Here is a 16664-nt window from a genome sequence, read left to right as displayed (position 1 = left end):
TTTGGAAAAGTGTCAGCACGACAAGAAGTGAACCAAACCGAAAGGACAAATTTCTTTTTCTCTGGAGCTCACTTGAACGTTTAAAAATCACCAGAGGGGAAAAAAAAAAGTAATTCCAAAACTTTCCCATGCAAATAAGAATAATAATAAAAAGAATAATAAAAAGCTGGTTTATTCCTCATAGAAAGAGTGTGACGTAGTGTGAGGTGTCCCTGCCCACAGCCTGAGGGAGGCCCAGCTGGATGTGGCTGTGAGCTACCTGAAGCCCCAAGCAAAGCCTGACAAACCTCTGTCCATGCTCTACATGCTACGAAATGGACTTGGAAAAGGTTTCCAATTTTTTTTCCCATTCCTATGATTAGGGGGAATGGAAAAAGCAAACACCGTCTATAAATGGGTAGATTCAGATTGGATGTAAGGAAGAAGTTCTTCCCCATGAGGGTGGTGAGAGACTGGCACAGGTTGCCCAGGGAGGTGGTGGAAGCCTCATCCCTGGAGGTTTTGAAGGCCAGGCTGGATGTGGCTGTGAGCAACCTGCTGTAGTGTGAGATGCACCTGCCCATGGCAGGGGGTTTGGAACTGAATGATCATTGATGTCCCTTCCAACCCTTACAATTCTATGAGTCTATATCTATTTGGATGTGCCTGACCCAAACTTTGCATATCTGAAAGCGGCAGTGCCCCTATTAATGGTACTGAGTAAGAAGGCTCAGGAGGAAGAGGTGGAGGAAGAACTGCTTTTAACTGATTCCCACACCCTTCTTTCAAACCTCCTTTGGACAGTCCACCACTGACTCATCAACAAAAGATAGTGAACTCTTGAAAGATCTATGATCAAATTACCTAGCTGGGATATTTTTAAATGCTAGTCTAACTCAGTAGAAACCCAAGTTACCAAATGCAGATTAATATAGCTAGAAATAAGGAAGGAAATTTTCACACTGAAGGAGGTGAAACATGTTGCCCAGAGAGGTGATAGATGCCCTGTTGACTTTTTACAAGGGCTTGTAGTGATAGGATGAGAGGGAATGGATTGAAGCTTGAGGAGGGCAGATTTAGACTGGAGATAAGGAAGAAATTCTTCACAGTGAGGGTGGTGAGGCACTGGAAGAGGTAGGCTGGGGAGGTCCTGAACACCTCCTCCCTGCCAGGTTAGATGAGGCCTTGTTTGACATGGTCTAGTGGAAGGTGTCCATGTCCATGGCAGGGGACTAAGATGACCTTTGAGGTTGCTTCCAACCTAAACCATTCCATGAATCTATGAATATGAAGTTAAAGATCCAGGCTATTTAATTCATCATTTTCCACCTTTGTTGGAAAAAGAGGCAGTGTTAAAATAAGCAATCCAGTTTACAAATAGAGTATATCCAGGGCTTCTTTGGTGACATGCAAGGAGACCAATATAAGAATGCACTCATCTACAAAAGCTTTCTACAAACCCCTGCATTTCTGGGTTATCATAGCAATCTACTGACAACTGACATTAACAGACAACAAACTTCTAAGTACTCTTGTTTCCATTGTACAGATGGAGAAGAATACACATAAGAGAGGGCATGTAACCTACACAAAGGTTGGTGTTGGCATTGGAGTCAGTTCTGCAGTTCTTCATGGGTAGACAGCCACATCCTTACCTCATGGAAACAAACTGAAGAGCTACAGGCAGGCCAACAAAATAAGAAGTGCCTTCCCAGAGACCATAGGTGAGGAGCTGTGCCTGCATCTAGGCAGGGTAGTTAAGGCTGTCACCGTTTCCAGGTATTATCCTTATGACTATAGCACTCTTTCATGGAATGATAGAATGGTTTGGGTTGGAAAGGACCTTCAGAGGTCATCTAGTCCAATCCCCTCTGCAGTCAGCAGGGACATCCTCCACTAGATCAGGTTGCTCTAAGACTTGTCCAACCTGACCTTCAACAGCTCCAGGGATAGGGCCTCAACTATCTTCCCAGACAACCTATTCCAGTGTTCCACTACCCTCATGCTAACAAACTTGTTCCTCACATCCAATCTCAATCTGCTCAGCTCTCATTTCAAACCATTGTCCCTCATCCTGTTCCTGCAGGCCTTTGCAAACAGTCCCTCTGCAGCCTTATTTTAGCCCCCTTCAGGTACTGGCAGGCTGCTATTAGGTCTCCCTGGAGCCTTCTCTTCTCCAGGCTGAACACTCTCAGCTCCCTCAGCCTGTCCTCCTAGCAGAGGTGTTCCAACCCCCTGATCATTTTCATGGCCTTCCTCCGGACCTGCTCCAAGAGGTCCACATCCTGCCTGTGTCAAAGGCTTTCCAAACACCAAAAAGGTGCAGGCCTAAGTCTCTACTTGTGTTTACACATGTGGATTTTTATTCTTGTAGACATTTTTATATACTCATTTACATCTTCTACTCTGTGCACAAAGACTTACACAAGCCAGGTGAAACAACTCCTTACAAGTGGTAAGCATTTATTTGCAGATGATATCTTAGATACATAGACACTCATCTGATTTAAAAAAATCCTCAGCTTATCAAGACTTAGATGTAGATGTTTTGAATTCAATTTTTTTTTAGTGAATGAAAAATATCCACAAGGGATGCAATAGTTTGAGTGAGCAAAGGAGGAGGTAGAAAAATAGGAGAAATTGCTCGCTTCAGCCCACAAAACACTTCCTGCAACCTCAGCTCCAACTTCAACAACCTCTAGTACCAGTTATTTAAAGGAATCATACAACTAGTTTGAGAAAGAAGGAAGTACCTTTACACCACCAGACACCAGGGTTTATCAGAACCCTGCAATCAGTTGCTTAAAGGAGCAGCAATTTTGTAAATTAAAAGCAGTGTCTCACCGCAGCTCAAAACCAGATTGGCTTGGAAACACAGGACTGCAAACAAATGAGTCAAATCAGGTTAAGAGCCAGCTAAAGACAGCTGTCAAATTCCCTTCACCTGTCCTACTTCCTCAGCTCTAAAAGCTGCTCAGGAGCTGGAGCAATCACGGGGTGGTTAGCACTGCTCTGCTCGGGCAAAGTAAAGGCAGCAAGACAAAAGGCTGGCGTATTACAGTGTGTAGTGCCATAATGCAGTGTTTGATGCTCTAGAGGCCCTTCAACAAGTACTGTACAGCCAAAAATCAATTGAAAATCAGCATGATAACAGAGCATGAGTTGCCCTGTAATAGCCTTAAGCCCCCCAAGGCTATGTGGGTCCCTTTCATCTGCCAGGCTGCACTGACGCCAGGGGAGCCTAGGGCTCCCCCTCCCCTCTCCTGCGCACTGGACATGTCCCTGCTTTTTACCTACTGCCTTCACCTTGCATGGTAAGGAGAGCTGACAGCCTCAGTGGATCTTTTAAGCTTTCAAAAGTGGGATTTGACTTTTCTTCACATAGGTTTGTTTTTTTCTTTGTTTTAATACATTTCTCCTCTAAGTAAACCTACTGATTTTGAGCTGCAAACATCCTCAGCATGAAGATCTCTCTCAGCCCAAGAGCTATTTAACAGAGTGCAACTCAAAGTGCAACTCAGTGGATCTTTTAAGCTTTCAAAAGGGGGATCTGATTTTTCACCACGTAGGTTTGGAGGCCCTAAATTTCTTTTCATTGATTTATGCATTTCTCTTCTAAGCAAACCTACTGATTTTGGGCTGTGAACCTCCTCAGCGTGAAGATCCCTCTGATCCTAAGAGCTGAATGCACAGAGGTGATTCCCCTGCCCTACTTTACAAAGTACAACTCAGCAGATCTTTTAAGCTTTCAAAAGCGGGATCTGATTTTACCTCACGTAGGTTTGGAGGCCCTACATTTCTTTTCTTTGTTTTAATGCATTTCTCCTCTATGCAAACCTACTGAGTTTTGGTCTGTGAACCTCCTCAGCATGAAGATCCCTCTGATCCCCAGAGCTTAACGCACAGCGGCGATTCCCCGGCCCTACTTCACAAAGTACAACTCAAAAGAGTGTAAGGGAGAAGGCAGCACTGTTCAGTTCCACGCAAATTGTTATGCATGCAACAAAGCAGGCCTGCAAATATTTCACTCATATGGTAGGTTTAATTTCAATATTTCTTTAATTACTTTCCAACAATGTCTGGTTTCTGTTGAATTTACGCTCGTACTTGGCATTTGCTGCAACCCCCAAAAGATAAGATACATATGTCCTCCCTTCACAGTCTTGGCATTTTTACCTTAGCTCAGGCATCCAAGTGATTGGTTTGAAAAATTACCTTGCTGATTAGCTGGGGTTTCCTGGTGAATATATAGCATTAATCCTTAAATTCCAAATGTGACATAAGGTCTACAAATGTTCTGCCTGACTCAAGGAGGACGTGCACGCTGATCTCTGCGAGCAAGGAGAGAGCTAATTGGGAGTTAGATTCAGCGTGATTATCAGCTTGTTTATGATAAGGGAGTATTCTGAGTAGCACTGTAAATTCATCCCTGATTGTGGTGTTAAACCACAGCTCATTTCCACCACCCCACCCCCCCTTTCTTTTTTCTTTTTTATTTCCTTTTTTGTTGTTGTTGGTTGGTTGGTTGGTGGGTTGGTTAGAAGTGGCTTTAAACTCTCTTCAGCAGATGACAGTGTCATGCTTTGATTTTCTTCCATCTTAAAAAAGGAATAAAATCAGCCACATGAGCCTGATGTCAAATTTCACTTTCTAATAGGAGCAAGGCACATTTTAAGTGTTTGCTATAGGAACACATTTGGGTAAATTCTTCTTTCTTCCCCACCCCCCCCCCCCCCTTTCCCTGTGTCATTCTGAACATTAGGACTGACCCAATTAATATGAAATGTTTCTATGCTGCTGGAACAGACCGTGTTACAGAAAGAGCCATTTGCACAACCTGTTCATGATTATGGGCCATAAGGACACAAAGATGGCACAGACATTTGTGGACCATCTGAATTCTTACAGGGGAAGGGGAAAGAAAAAAAAAAAAGGGGGGGGGGGGGAGGAGAAAGGGGGGGAAAAAAAAAAAAAGATGTTAGCTGACTGTTGTGGGTCATGTTTTTTAATCCAGAGTATTGGACATGTAACACAGCAACAAGAGCTGATCATTTTGTTTAATCACCTTTTGGATCTTTGCCAGATGGTCTCTATTGAGAGCGCTGCAAACAGAGAGAGATGAACTGCGTCTAACATGCCACTAGAGCTTTCCTGTAAATGTCTGAGAACTGAATCCAACAAGAATTTAGTCTCAGAGCAGAAAGGGATACATTTAAAAACTATGTGCATTAACTATACTTTTCCCCATAGAATCCTCACTTGGCATGAATAATTTACCCTCTCTTATGCTAATGGGATCATGAAAGTATCCCTGTGTCTTTAGTACAGCTATTCTCAGCTTTCAGTAATTACCCCACCCAGTGAAAATAACATGGCTTCTGCAGCTGAAGGGCCTACCAGTACCTGGCAATTAGAAAGATCATGGCTGACAGAGGAGCAGACCAGAGATGGACACACAAGCTCCAGCAGCTTTCAGAAAGCACCAGAAGTCTTCCACGGTGAGCATTTCCTCAGCTGCTTAGGATGGCCATGGAAAGAGCAGCTCCTGCAAGGGTGTCTTTATTTCTATTTGGAAGGATCACAGAGGTTTCTAATGTGCTGTCCAGACACCCCAATGTTAAGAAATAACAACACTCCTTGGGCATCAGGAGTTAAAAGCAAGTTTGTGTTTTAGTTGGGGTTTTTTTTGTTGTGTTTTTTTTAATTAGTGCCATCTTGTTAAACAAGAGGAAGAGAATTAAAAAGTCAATTAATGAGTGCTCTTCAGTACCTGACAAGTTTATCAGCTGCACAAAGGAAAATTATCTAGTATTTCATTTAAAACAACAACAACAACAAAAAAAAAAAAAAGGAGGTTTTAAAACCCATTACAAAGAGCCAGGTTTTGACCTCTGTCCATAGCACTCTGTGCTAGGTAGTTCACTATGTAAAAATTATCAGGCTAAAACATCTGGGAAAGCAAGCTATGAAACAGCAGGGAATGTGGCTGGTTTATTGTTTATCTTTTGTTTATGAGGCAGTATTCAAGTTTAATTACTACACTAAATTAAACTCTAACAGGCATCAGGAGACATCCCTTTACATGACTAAGTTAAAAAAAATAATATATATATATATATAATATAATAAAATAAATACATTTTACAATTCAGAGATTCCAACACCAGAGCTTTCAAATCACTTGGCATATATAGGGTGAAATTGGTTAGCCTGTAACAACACAGGAAGACATTTCAGCCCTTGCTACTGTGTGTTTGAAGGTGGTTTTGTTATGAAGCCATTAATATCGTAACAAACATCCAATTATCACTCAGCAAATGGGATGTTACCTAACATTTAGAGGCAAATTGGGTTAGGCTAAGCAGGATCTGAGCTGGGGAGAATGGCCTGAAGGGGAACCCTACCTTTTTCGTTTTGAAATCCCAGTATATAAATATACACACACCCAGAAAGGTGAATTTAGAGGCAAGCCTCTCAACAAGAACAATCTCTTGGGCAAAATTGTGCAGTTGTTTACTCTGAACATTCAGATACAAAAGGGAGGGAAAGTGTTCACTTGTGTTTACCATCACAGTGAGTGACCAGTCTGAGATGAACTTAGCTGTAGGAAAAAAAAAAATATAATAAAATACATAAAAGTTGAAAGCAACTAGCAAAAGATTATTCCAGATGGCATCTGTCATATTGTATTTAGGGTTATTTTAAAGAGATTACTGCCACTATGAAAACATTCCATTGACGGAGTTTTCCTAGGCTGCATTTGAAACCTCAGCGCAACATACTTCAAATATGGAAGGAAAGCTCTTCTACTGCATATATATATATATATATATATATATATATATTTTAAGCTATGTCTCAATATAAAAACCTACATGGATTAAAAAGCTAAGAGCAAGGTGAGAATCTTAACTACAAGTCTAACGTTTTATGTTCCCCCTTGTTCTAAGCCTCACTACAATAAAATGTGCAGTTTGTCACCGGCCTGATGATTAGAAAGCTGTAGAGTGAAGCAAAGATCCACTATGAAATTTTAATGCTGCTTATTGAGTGGTGGGTGAGGACATAAATGTTGACCAACTCCAGCAGTCAAACCCAAACTGCAAAAGATGTTTTTGTTCACTCAATAGGCAGAAAGAAAAGAAAGGATGGGAGGATACTTAAATTGTGACTATATTTAGCTAAGCTGGCTCTGGCATCATTATGGTTAATGTGCATGTGGTGTGCAGTGTGAGCTCAGCAGTTACTGGGCCAACTGTCTCAGTATTTCTGGGAATTCTGCCTATTCACAGTGCAGGGATTGTTCAATTGCTGCAAAATGTACAAAATGAATTTTACAAAAATGAATTGTAAGGAAGGCCCCATTACAACGATTTTACAGCAAAGATGTCAACATCAATTTTTCTTTCATGCATAGCTAATGATTAAAACGGCATATTCCCTTTGCCTAAGACAATTTATTTCATATTGGCACATCAAAATATTGAAATACAAAGTTATCTCTACTCTACCCTTATTATTCCCTGCCACTGAGCCCACACCATTGTTCAAACCACGGGGAGAGGGAGAAAAAATAATAATAATAAAGCGAAGTTGGCAAGCGGCGCTTAAAACAAAGGCTCATCAATATTCTCCAATTTGTCAACATCTCAATTACAGCAATGGCAAAATGAAAAAAAAAAAAAAAAAAAAAAAAGAAAAAAAAAAAAGAGAAAGAAAGCAGAGAAAATGTAAATTTCCTGTGCTTTGAACACTGAGGGGTCTATTCTCCTGTCAGTGCACATGCGTAACTCCCATCACCGTTAATAGGAGTTACTCACACATCTCAACACCAGGACGGGCCCCTCAAACTTGAAAGGAAAAGATGAATTAATAAGGGCTACTCTCTTCCTCTATCTTCCTCAGCTGGAAAAAAAGAAAAAAAAAACCCACCACCAAAACCAAAGTCATTGTTCTTTAAGAGGGTGGGTTTTTTTTCCCCCTGCCCATACTTGGTACAGTTCACCTTTCTGAGAGCTGTGCCTGGTGAAATAATGCAGCTCCAGTGAAGCATTATTTATTAGCAAGTTTGATTTGCCACAGTCTGGATATTTGAGCCTTTCTGTTAGGAAGTGCCTTTCTTGCAAAGGACTGCCCTCTCCCAATAAAACCATGCCCTAGAACTTCAGAGGTAAAAAAACACCAAGGAATAAAAGTGTGCTCTGAATCCTTGTGCTAAACACGCAGGCTAGCCTCAGCAGCCTTGTATGTATACAGAGAACTAGGGAAAAAAAGTTGTAGCATTAGCTTTTGGATGTCAAACTTCCCAAAACTTTGCATGAATGTGTTCTATTTTAGCTATTATTAACAGCACATCCTTCTCCTTTTTCTTGCCTTTCAAAGCTTTTATGTAGCCACAGTAGAGTTTCAATACCAGGACAGTAGAGTTTTGATGCCAGCACAGGACTTTGGGCATTATCAGATGGTTTCGTAAACAAATCTGATTGGTATATCAGCATTAGTTCTATTTTAATCATTATTAGCAGCACATCCTTCTCCTTTTTCTTGCCTTTCAAAGCTTTTATGTAGCCACAGTAGAGTTTCAATACCAGGACAGTAGAGTTTCAATACCAGGATAGTAGACTTTCAATACCAGGACAGTAGAGTTTCAATGCCAGCACAGGACTTTGGGCATTATCAGATGGTTTTGTAAACAAATCTGATTGGTATATCAGCATTATAAGAAGATGCTGCATAATGAATGAATGTACTACCTAATTTTTCCAACATATATCAAACCCAGAGCAACAGCCTGGGATGGAGATGCAATTTCAGCTAATAATTTAGTTGACTCTGCCTTGACTTTGATGATCGGTCCTTGCCACAGAAAGTTACTGTGGGACAAGTTTAACATCAAGCTGTCACAAAAGTGGATCAAAACTACTTTAAGATATTGCCCCAGAGAGTAGCCTCAGGTATTACTCATAAAAGGGCAGATCTTCACTCAGTAATTCCAAAAACACTCAAGTAGTTCCAAAAACAACTAAACCAACCAACCAATCAAAACCCCAAAACCACCCTGCACCAAACCAAAGAAACCACACATGGATGAACTACTCACATGGGCATAACAAAGTGGATGGGATGCCCATTTGTATTTTAACTGCAGTATAACCTCAATGAAGTTTCTTGTCTCTGATTCTTCTCATTTATGGTTAAGTTTATCACCCCCAGGCTTAATCCTAAAAGGATGCTGAGCTTCCTGAAAGGTACTGAAAATACACAGCCTCTGTCTGCCTTGACTGGATGGGGCCCTTTGGGTGGCTGAACTAAGAACATGACAAATCAGGTATACAATCTTGGTGTCATAAAATATGAAACTGAAAGCATTCCCTGGTGCTTTCCTATAGATCACATGTTTTTAAACCTTAAAAAGATTTATTTCCCACTTTTCATGCATAATCTGCCATATTCATTATTTGAAATATCCCATAAAGAGATTAAATAAGAATTAAAGTCTGTGAGTGTCATATCCATCACTGTGGTACACACTGATGCTGAATTCTAGAAGTCATTTAGCCTTGTATGTAAAGGCAGTGGCCGTTTTCACTTTGTTTCACAAAGAATGAGGAAAACACCAGACCCCAGCAGACTTTCAGATGTGGGTTTTTTCCCCCTTTCCAAAGTAAAGGGTGGCTGATCAACCTACACACACCTTGTGATCTTCCACTTAGGGTTTTTTACACATATATTCCCTGGGAAAAACAAAACAAAACAACACAACAACAGGGTCTTTTCTCTCCCCTCCCCTTCTTTCAGCCCCTTTCCTGCCATCTCCCTTGCTATAACTCAGCTAACCCAACAGAACCAGTCAGTTTTAAATTTCAGTTGGGACCCCGGTGACCTGTTAATGAATCTACAGAGAGGAGAAAAACTCACAGTGTTGAGTTATGCCTGGTGTTCCTAGCTGACTTGGAGTCAGAAATGCTTGAAGCGTTAACGTAATTGCAAGAATGTGAAAAATGAAGCGTTGGGCTCCTGAGCAAAGCGAAAGGTCAAAGCAAGCCCTACACAAAACAAGTCTCTGGAAGATGGCCTCATTAGACCATTAAATCAGCTTCTTCTTTTTTCTCCTTTGTAAGATGTTTAGAATGCTTTATTATTTTTTTTTTATTATTGGATAGATTTAACTCTGTCTCTCGGCAGGGAAGTGGTGGGGGGCGAGGGGTGGTGGTATGTTGACCAGACCAACTCCATAATTAGTAATCTCTAAAATAATATTACATGGCATTGATCTGCATTTCTGGATCTGAACTGGGATAAAGTCAATAAATGCTTGGTAGATTACAGGTCACTAGTACTCTGGTTTGCTGGAAGATCAATATGTTGTATAGCTTAGTTTTCTGTTGAACAAGCGAGGTGACATGTTAAGAACAACATAGACACTCACCACTAATAAAATTAGGATAATCTTTCAACATTTACTGCCTGCAGGCCCTTTCCTTAACTCCTTCAATGCCAGCATGTTTCTAATAATACCAAACAGTGACTAGATTAACCCTTTTGATGCTAAATGGCAGCCATCCACTGCCATCAAGGGACTGTCCTCCATAAATAGACAAAACACCTACACTGGTTTTGTTTGGTTCTAACTGTAACAATTATGAATGGACTCCTGTGTGTAATAAATAGATCTACCACGGCCAGAGGAAGTCAGCAAAAATAATGTCATCACTCATCCAAGCCCTGTCCACACACCTGCCTCCCCCCCAAAACAACAACAAAAAACCCACCAACGAAACCAAAACAGCCCAAACACCACGATAAAAACAACAACATCAAAATAATCACAAGCTGCACATCACAGACTAGGCAAAAAGCAGAGACCCCTGGAAGGAGTGTTCCCCAGGGACAGAAGAGACTGACTCCAGTTCGAATCAATCTCTGCTGCCACCAGGCCTCAGTGGAGGAGACCATAAGCTGCTAATGTAACTCAAGACTCTCTAATGAGCTCCCATTCCCAAGAATTCCTTTGGGGCACGTGGAATACTTTAAGCAGCATCTGTGGAAGGTCTTGACAAAACTGCATGGTAGCCAAGTTGATCCAAATAACTACATCAGAATAGCTCAAGAGGGCATCTACCTGTCTTGGCATTGCTTGGGACCAACTCCCTGCCAGTTCACAAGTTTACTTTGTAACTTTGCCCCCACTCAAGGAAGCATAAAGAAAATTCAATACAGGCCTCCCTCTCTTTAGTCTTTCCCAGGATGAGAAGAGGAGAGCAATCCAAAGCCATCTCCAAAGGGAATTTTCCCGGTGCTGTAGGATCATACATCTTTCAGCTGCCAGCAGCTGAGTGGAATGCTGATTTGCCACTGGACGACTGCTTCCCTTTAAAAGGCCCAATTGAGCACAAAGGGAAGCACACTAGCAACGTTTTACCCTGCTAGACTAGGCAGCACTAGGGATTGATTTGGTCCTTCAGCAGTTGCTCCCCTCTTGCAGGAACGAGGGTAACATGTTTGTTTAAATCATGTCCATGACCAGAAACCTCAGTCTCCAATGGGAAGTTGTTGTACTTAACATAGTAGTGAAGCGCAAGGCATTTCTTTACATCAAGCAGGGCCTGATGAAGAAACTCTTCTCATTTCTAAGGGTTATCTGGGGCAGAGTGGAGATACAGGTGTGAGCACATTGCTTACTTAGGGGTGGAATGAACATGCTGCAGCAGATGACTCGGGGGGGATCGCTTTTAAGTATGCAAATGATCATCTGCTACACAAAGCATCTTAGCCACCATATGAACTTTTGAGCAACAGTAAAGTCTATGGCCGGCTAATAGACATAACAGTGACTTGCTGCTTAGCAATCAAGCTCTCCCTTTCATTAGCTGCCGAATAGTTCATGCTAGGCCTCACAGAGCTCCAATCCAACCACACAGAGAGAAAAAAAGAAAGATCCCACGCAACTCATGTTGGAGCTGGATCACACACCCTGTGCCATGGATGCTTGCTATCAGCAATAAGATTACAAATGTATAAACAACTCAGACAGACAGGAGACAAACCCAAACTGCTCTACCAGAAACAAAACTCTGCAAGATCCTAGAATCTCGACGGGGACGACACCAGACCGTGAGACAGCTGAGGGAACCGAGCTCGGTGCCAAGCAGTGGGCCACGCGAGAGACGCGAAAGCGCAGAGCTGCTCCGCCGCCTGAGCGCGGCAAACAGCACCGTGACAAGCAGCCCCACAGTGCAAGGCTAAGTCACAGCAGCTCAACCCCAAAGGCTGCTCCCCTCTGAAGTTTTGGGATCCCACACGGGGTACATGTAAACCTCATGCTGGGGAAGTGCGATGGTAGAATGCTGCAGATGCGCCAGAGGGAGGGAACCTATCCTAAGACCTCACAAAGGCAACATCTCACTCACTAAGCTGAGGTTTACCACATTTAAAAAGCAAAGCAAGAACAGAGCCCACCTTAAACTTTGGTCTTAAAAAGAGAAAGAACGATTCAGAGTCAACATCCAAAGGCGACACAGTCCACTATCGTTACCCAACTTTTAGCACTGAAGGCTTGACTCGATACCTTCTGGAGTCACTTAAAGGTCTAACGAGCAAGTGTAAAACACTATCATATCAGAATGACAGCCTTTGACACTCACTCAGCATGGATGCAGATGACCACACACGAGGTGCAAGGCAGTAGGAAACAAAACAAGAACCCCACCCTGAAATAAAAATCAAGCCTCTTGAAACCCTTGAGAAGGTTTCACTGTATAGACCCAGCAGAAGTTATGCAGGTCAGGTACATCTCTGTTTACCGTTCTGAATTCAGATTTTTTAGAGGCAGAAACAAGTCTGCCCAAGCCAACATTTATTTTTTTTTTCCATCCAATTTGGGGTTTGCTTCTGCTGTACGCAATTTATCAGCTGCATAACTTCATGTGAGAGTCTCTTCCCCAGCTGAAACTCCAGGTTGAATTTTTTGGTCCATAACCCTACTCAAGCAACCGCATCACAGCTGGAGAGTGTGTCTGTCCTTCTATTTACTTACACCACACAAAAAATAAACTGTAGATAACCAAATTTGTAAAGGAATTGGCAGAACTAATCAATTGTTATTACAAAGCTTGTTTGAAGATTAGATATTTCACTTTGAAATCATAATAAAAACGCAGCTAAGTGGGTTAGGAAAAGGAAATACCGTCTCCCAAAGTTACAGCTGATTATACTACAAGTCTGCCACTCCATGTTTACTCTAAGGCAGATGTACTGATATAAGAAGAAGAAAAAAAAAAGAAAAAAGCTGGAGTTATTTTAGTCATGCCTACTTTGCAGAGGGGAAAGGAAAAAAAAAAAAGTTTGACCTTTTACCTTGCTCGCTGCTGTTGTCTCCGCTCTGGGAAGCGTGGCCCCCACTGGAGGGCCCCGGTGTGCCTGCCGAGTGCGTTGAGGTTGCATCATCGTGGTCTCTCCAAGACGAAGGATTCTGGTGTCAGAGTGCCAAGGAAATTTTTCCACAGTTCCCATTCCAATTGCAAATGAAGAACAGAAAGAAAAAGCCGGGAGAAGAGGGGAGGAAGAAGGGGATGGGGGGGGGGGGGGGGGGGGGGAAGTATACACATTAGTATTTGCGAAATGTGCCAAACCCCAACGCTGTTTGCACAGGGTAATAATTCTTCAGCAAAGGCAAGCAGAGGGGAGGTACACAGATTCACTTGGTGAAATAAAGGACAGGTTTTACTTGGTAAAATAAAGGACAGATTTTTCTCCTCTTTTTTTTTAAGCTTTTCAAAGAGTTGTCTGGATTTAATTGTTTGAATAGTACTGCAGGAGAGTATTTCAGGGGAGAGGGGCAAAAAAAAACCCAAACCAAACAAAAGAGGTTAAGTTTCTCAAAGAGGTGTAGAGCGGGACAGGGGGGAAAGCAGCAACCTGCACAGTTTGTGACACTAGGTGTTACACACTGAGATCAGGCTAGTTGGAGTGCAAACTCTCTCCCCATGCTTTGTTTTTCCAGACTGACTAAAGATGGGATGCGAGAGGAAGAGGAGGAAAACCGTTTCAAGAAGTAGAGGAGAACATTTGCGGGAGAGGAGAACGTCCTCACACCCTAACCTCTCTCTCACCCATTCGAACACTGAAAAAACTTCAAGCACACGCAAAGCTGCGAGGGTAAAAGCAAGCTTTCTCTGGAAGATGCTAGGTGCCAGGAAAGATGCTTCCTCACCCCCCTCCCCTACCACCTTGATATGACACATTTCAAAAGGCTTTCTAGATGTATCGCTCTAACAGTTCGCTCGCAAGTAACGTCAAGAATAACCACCAGGTGATTATATAAAATAACATCTATAGTGATTTTTATGTAATTCTTTCTACTTCACCATGCATAAAACATGACAAAAGGGAACACTGAAGACACACAGACAAAGTTTGCAAAACTTTTAGCTAAGTAAGACATCAGCTACTATGCTTTAGTCACCTAATTCCTGAGAGCTTTCCAATTGATTTGAGTATTGGCTTTCCCAGCGCAGGGAGCTGCTATTGAAGAGGGTGAGTGAGGAAAACTTCGTGTTACGGTTTAGTGCTACTTTGTTGAGTGTATTCTCCTCCTGTCCTCCTCCCCTTTCCTGATCATTCCCAATACCCTGCTGTTGCTTAAAGGAAAACAGGAATTCTACTGTACAGGAAGAGCTTTATCAGCACCACATGAAGGCAGGCAAGAGATGGAATTTCCTCTGGCAGAAAAGGAGAGCAAGAACACATGAAACAGATCAGACTAGGGGCTGGACCTGTATTACTTGTCACCTGTGTGCAACAACTTAAATCAAGGGAATTACAATAATTCATCAACAAGACAAACAACAAATCCCCCCTCCAAAACAAAAAAGGAAAAAAAAACAGAAGAAAAAAAAATTGTTGCTTCTTTGGTTTGATTGTGTTTTAGATCCTCAATAATATTAGAGTACAAATTGATCCTGAAAGCAGCAAGCAACAAGTTTGGATAAAGTCCTTGAGCAAGCCTGATTCTGACCTCATCTACCCCGACCTGTAGTAAGAGTAAGTTCAACAAAATCAACTGATTTACCCATTGTAAAATTCATTGTTAGTGTGATTGGAATCAGGTCCCAAAAATATATATATTGAAATGTCTCAAAGTAATCTCCTAGCACTGATTAGTACCACATGCTCTACAGCAAGGCAAAATAGAACTGCCAAATAACGGCTTGCTGCAATACCCAGCAACATAAATCTAACTGGCCTGACACAGATCACAGCAGAGACAAAGGGAAGAGCATGGGACTTCAAAAGCTACCCAATAAAGCCCTAGGTGACCAAAGGGTAAGAAGGACCAAATCCCTTTCACCTTAGACACACACATGCACCCACATACACTGTTGCACAGCAGGAAGATATGAGTAAAATAAGCAAACAGACCTGGATCTGAAACTTGCCTAACCTGTCAGCACAACAGACAGCACTTATGGCAAAGAGAAGAAAAAGAAAAAACACCTCACCCCCATCCAAAATCTACAAAACTGATCTACTTTTCCTCACACAGAACCACGCCAGGGTTGGAAAAGACCCTCAGGATCACCAAGTCCAACCCAGAACCCTGCTCTACAAGGGTCACCCCTAAACCAGAGCCCCAAGCACCACATCCAAACCACCTTTAAACACATCCAGAGTTGGTGGATGTGGTTTTTTTTGGTTGCTTTGTTTTTAAACCAACCAACAACAAAAAAAAAAATAGAGTACTTTACATTAATTGAGATTGTTGTATTAATTTAGGTCTCAGAAATCACTGTTCATACTGTGACCCCCCTCACCATTTCAAGAGGAGGCTGAAGGGAGGCCTCATCACGCTCTACAGCTACCTGAAAGGAGGTTGTGGAGGGGCTGGTGCTGGTGTCTTCTCCCAGGTAATTAGTGACAGAACAAGAGGGAATGGCCTCAAGCTATGACTGGGTAGGATTAGACTGGACAGTAGGAAAAATGTTTACCCAGCAAGAGTGGTCAGGCATTGGAATGTGCTGCCCAGGGATATGGTGGAGTCCCCAAGCCTGGATGTGTTTCAAGGTGGTTTGGATGTGACGCTTGGGGCTGTGGTTTAGGGGTGACCCTTGTAGAGTAGGGCTCTGGGTTGGTTTTGGTGATCCTGAGGATCTTTTCCAACCTGAATCTTTCTGTGATAATTAATATATATAACCATATATATATATATATATATATATATATATAAAACCATCATTTTACAGAGGCAGGTGGAGTGAAACACAAAAAGCAGAAGTCTTGAAAGATGAAGTATCCCAGATGTTATTAAAAAAAAATGGAAAAACAACCCCAAAAAGGCTAAAAATAAGGTTAGCAAAAAAATACAGATGGAAATAAAATGAAATAAAAAACCCTGAGCAAGTTTCTTTACAGCCTGGATTAAAACACAGTTGTGCCTATGAGCTTCTCTTTTTATCTCTGAGTTAGGAAGCCACTCAAATAGCTTCAAGCTGAAGGCAAACAGCAGACAGGAGCTCTTCAGCCCTCTGCAGCCTCTTAGCGTCAGCTGTTTGCCGGATGGTAATCAGATAAAGCGCTAGGAGAAAGACACGAGAAAAGGAAAGAAACAATGGCCTAGCATGAGTTTAGCCCTCCAACAACATCAGGCTGCAACCTTCTTTTAGAAAATGTAATAATTGCAGCATGTT

The 16664-nt window shown here is 42.0% G+C and overlaps 1 protein-coding gene across 2 annotated transcripts in view; it reads right to left on the bottom strand.

Moving 5' to 3' along the window:
- MEIS2 (Meis homeobox 2) overlaps positions 1–16664 on the bottom strand; it is a 223158-nt gene that overhangs the window by 191883 nt on the left and 14611 nt on the right. For both annotated transcript variants that reach the window (XM_068162917.1, XM_068162916.1), the window contains exon 7: positions 13336–13450. In XM_068162917.1, coding sequence (XP_068019018.1) covers positions 13336–13450 — 115 coding nt within the window. The remainder of the gene's footprint in view (positions 1–13335; positions 13451–16664) is intronic.

Source organism: Melanerpes formicivorus, unplaced genomic scaffold (genome assembly GCF_026170545.1).
Source record: "Melanerpes formicivorus ecotype bairdi unplaced genomic scaffold, bMelFor1.0.p_v2 SCAF_68, whole genome shotgun sequence".
Lineage (NCBI taxonomy): Eukaryota > Metazoa > Chordata > Aves > Piciformes > Picidae > Melanerpes > Melanerpes formicivorus.
This window is presented reverse-complemented; position numbering and strand designations above follow the sequence as displayed.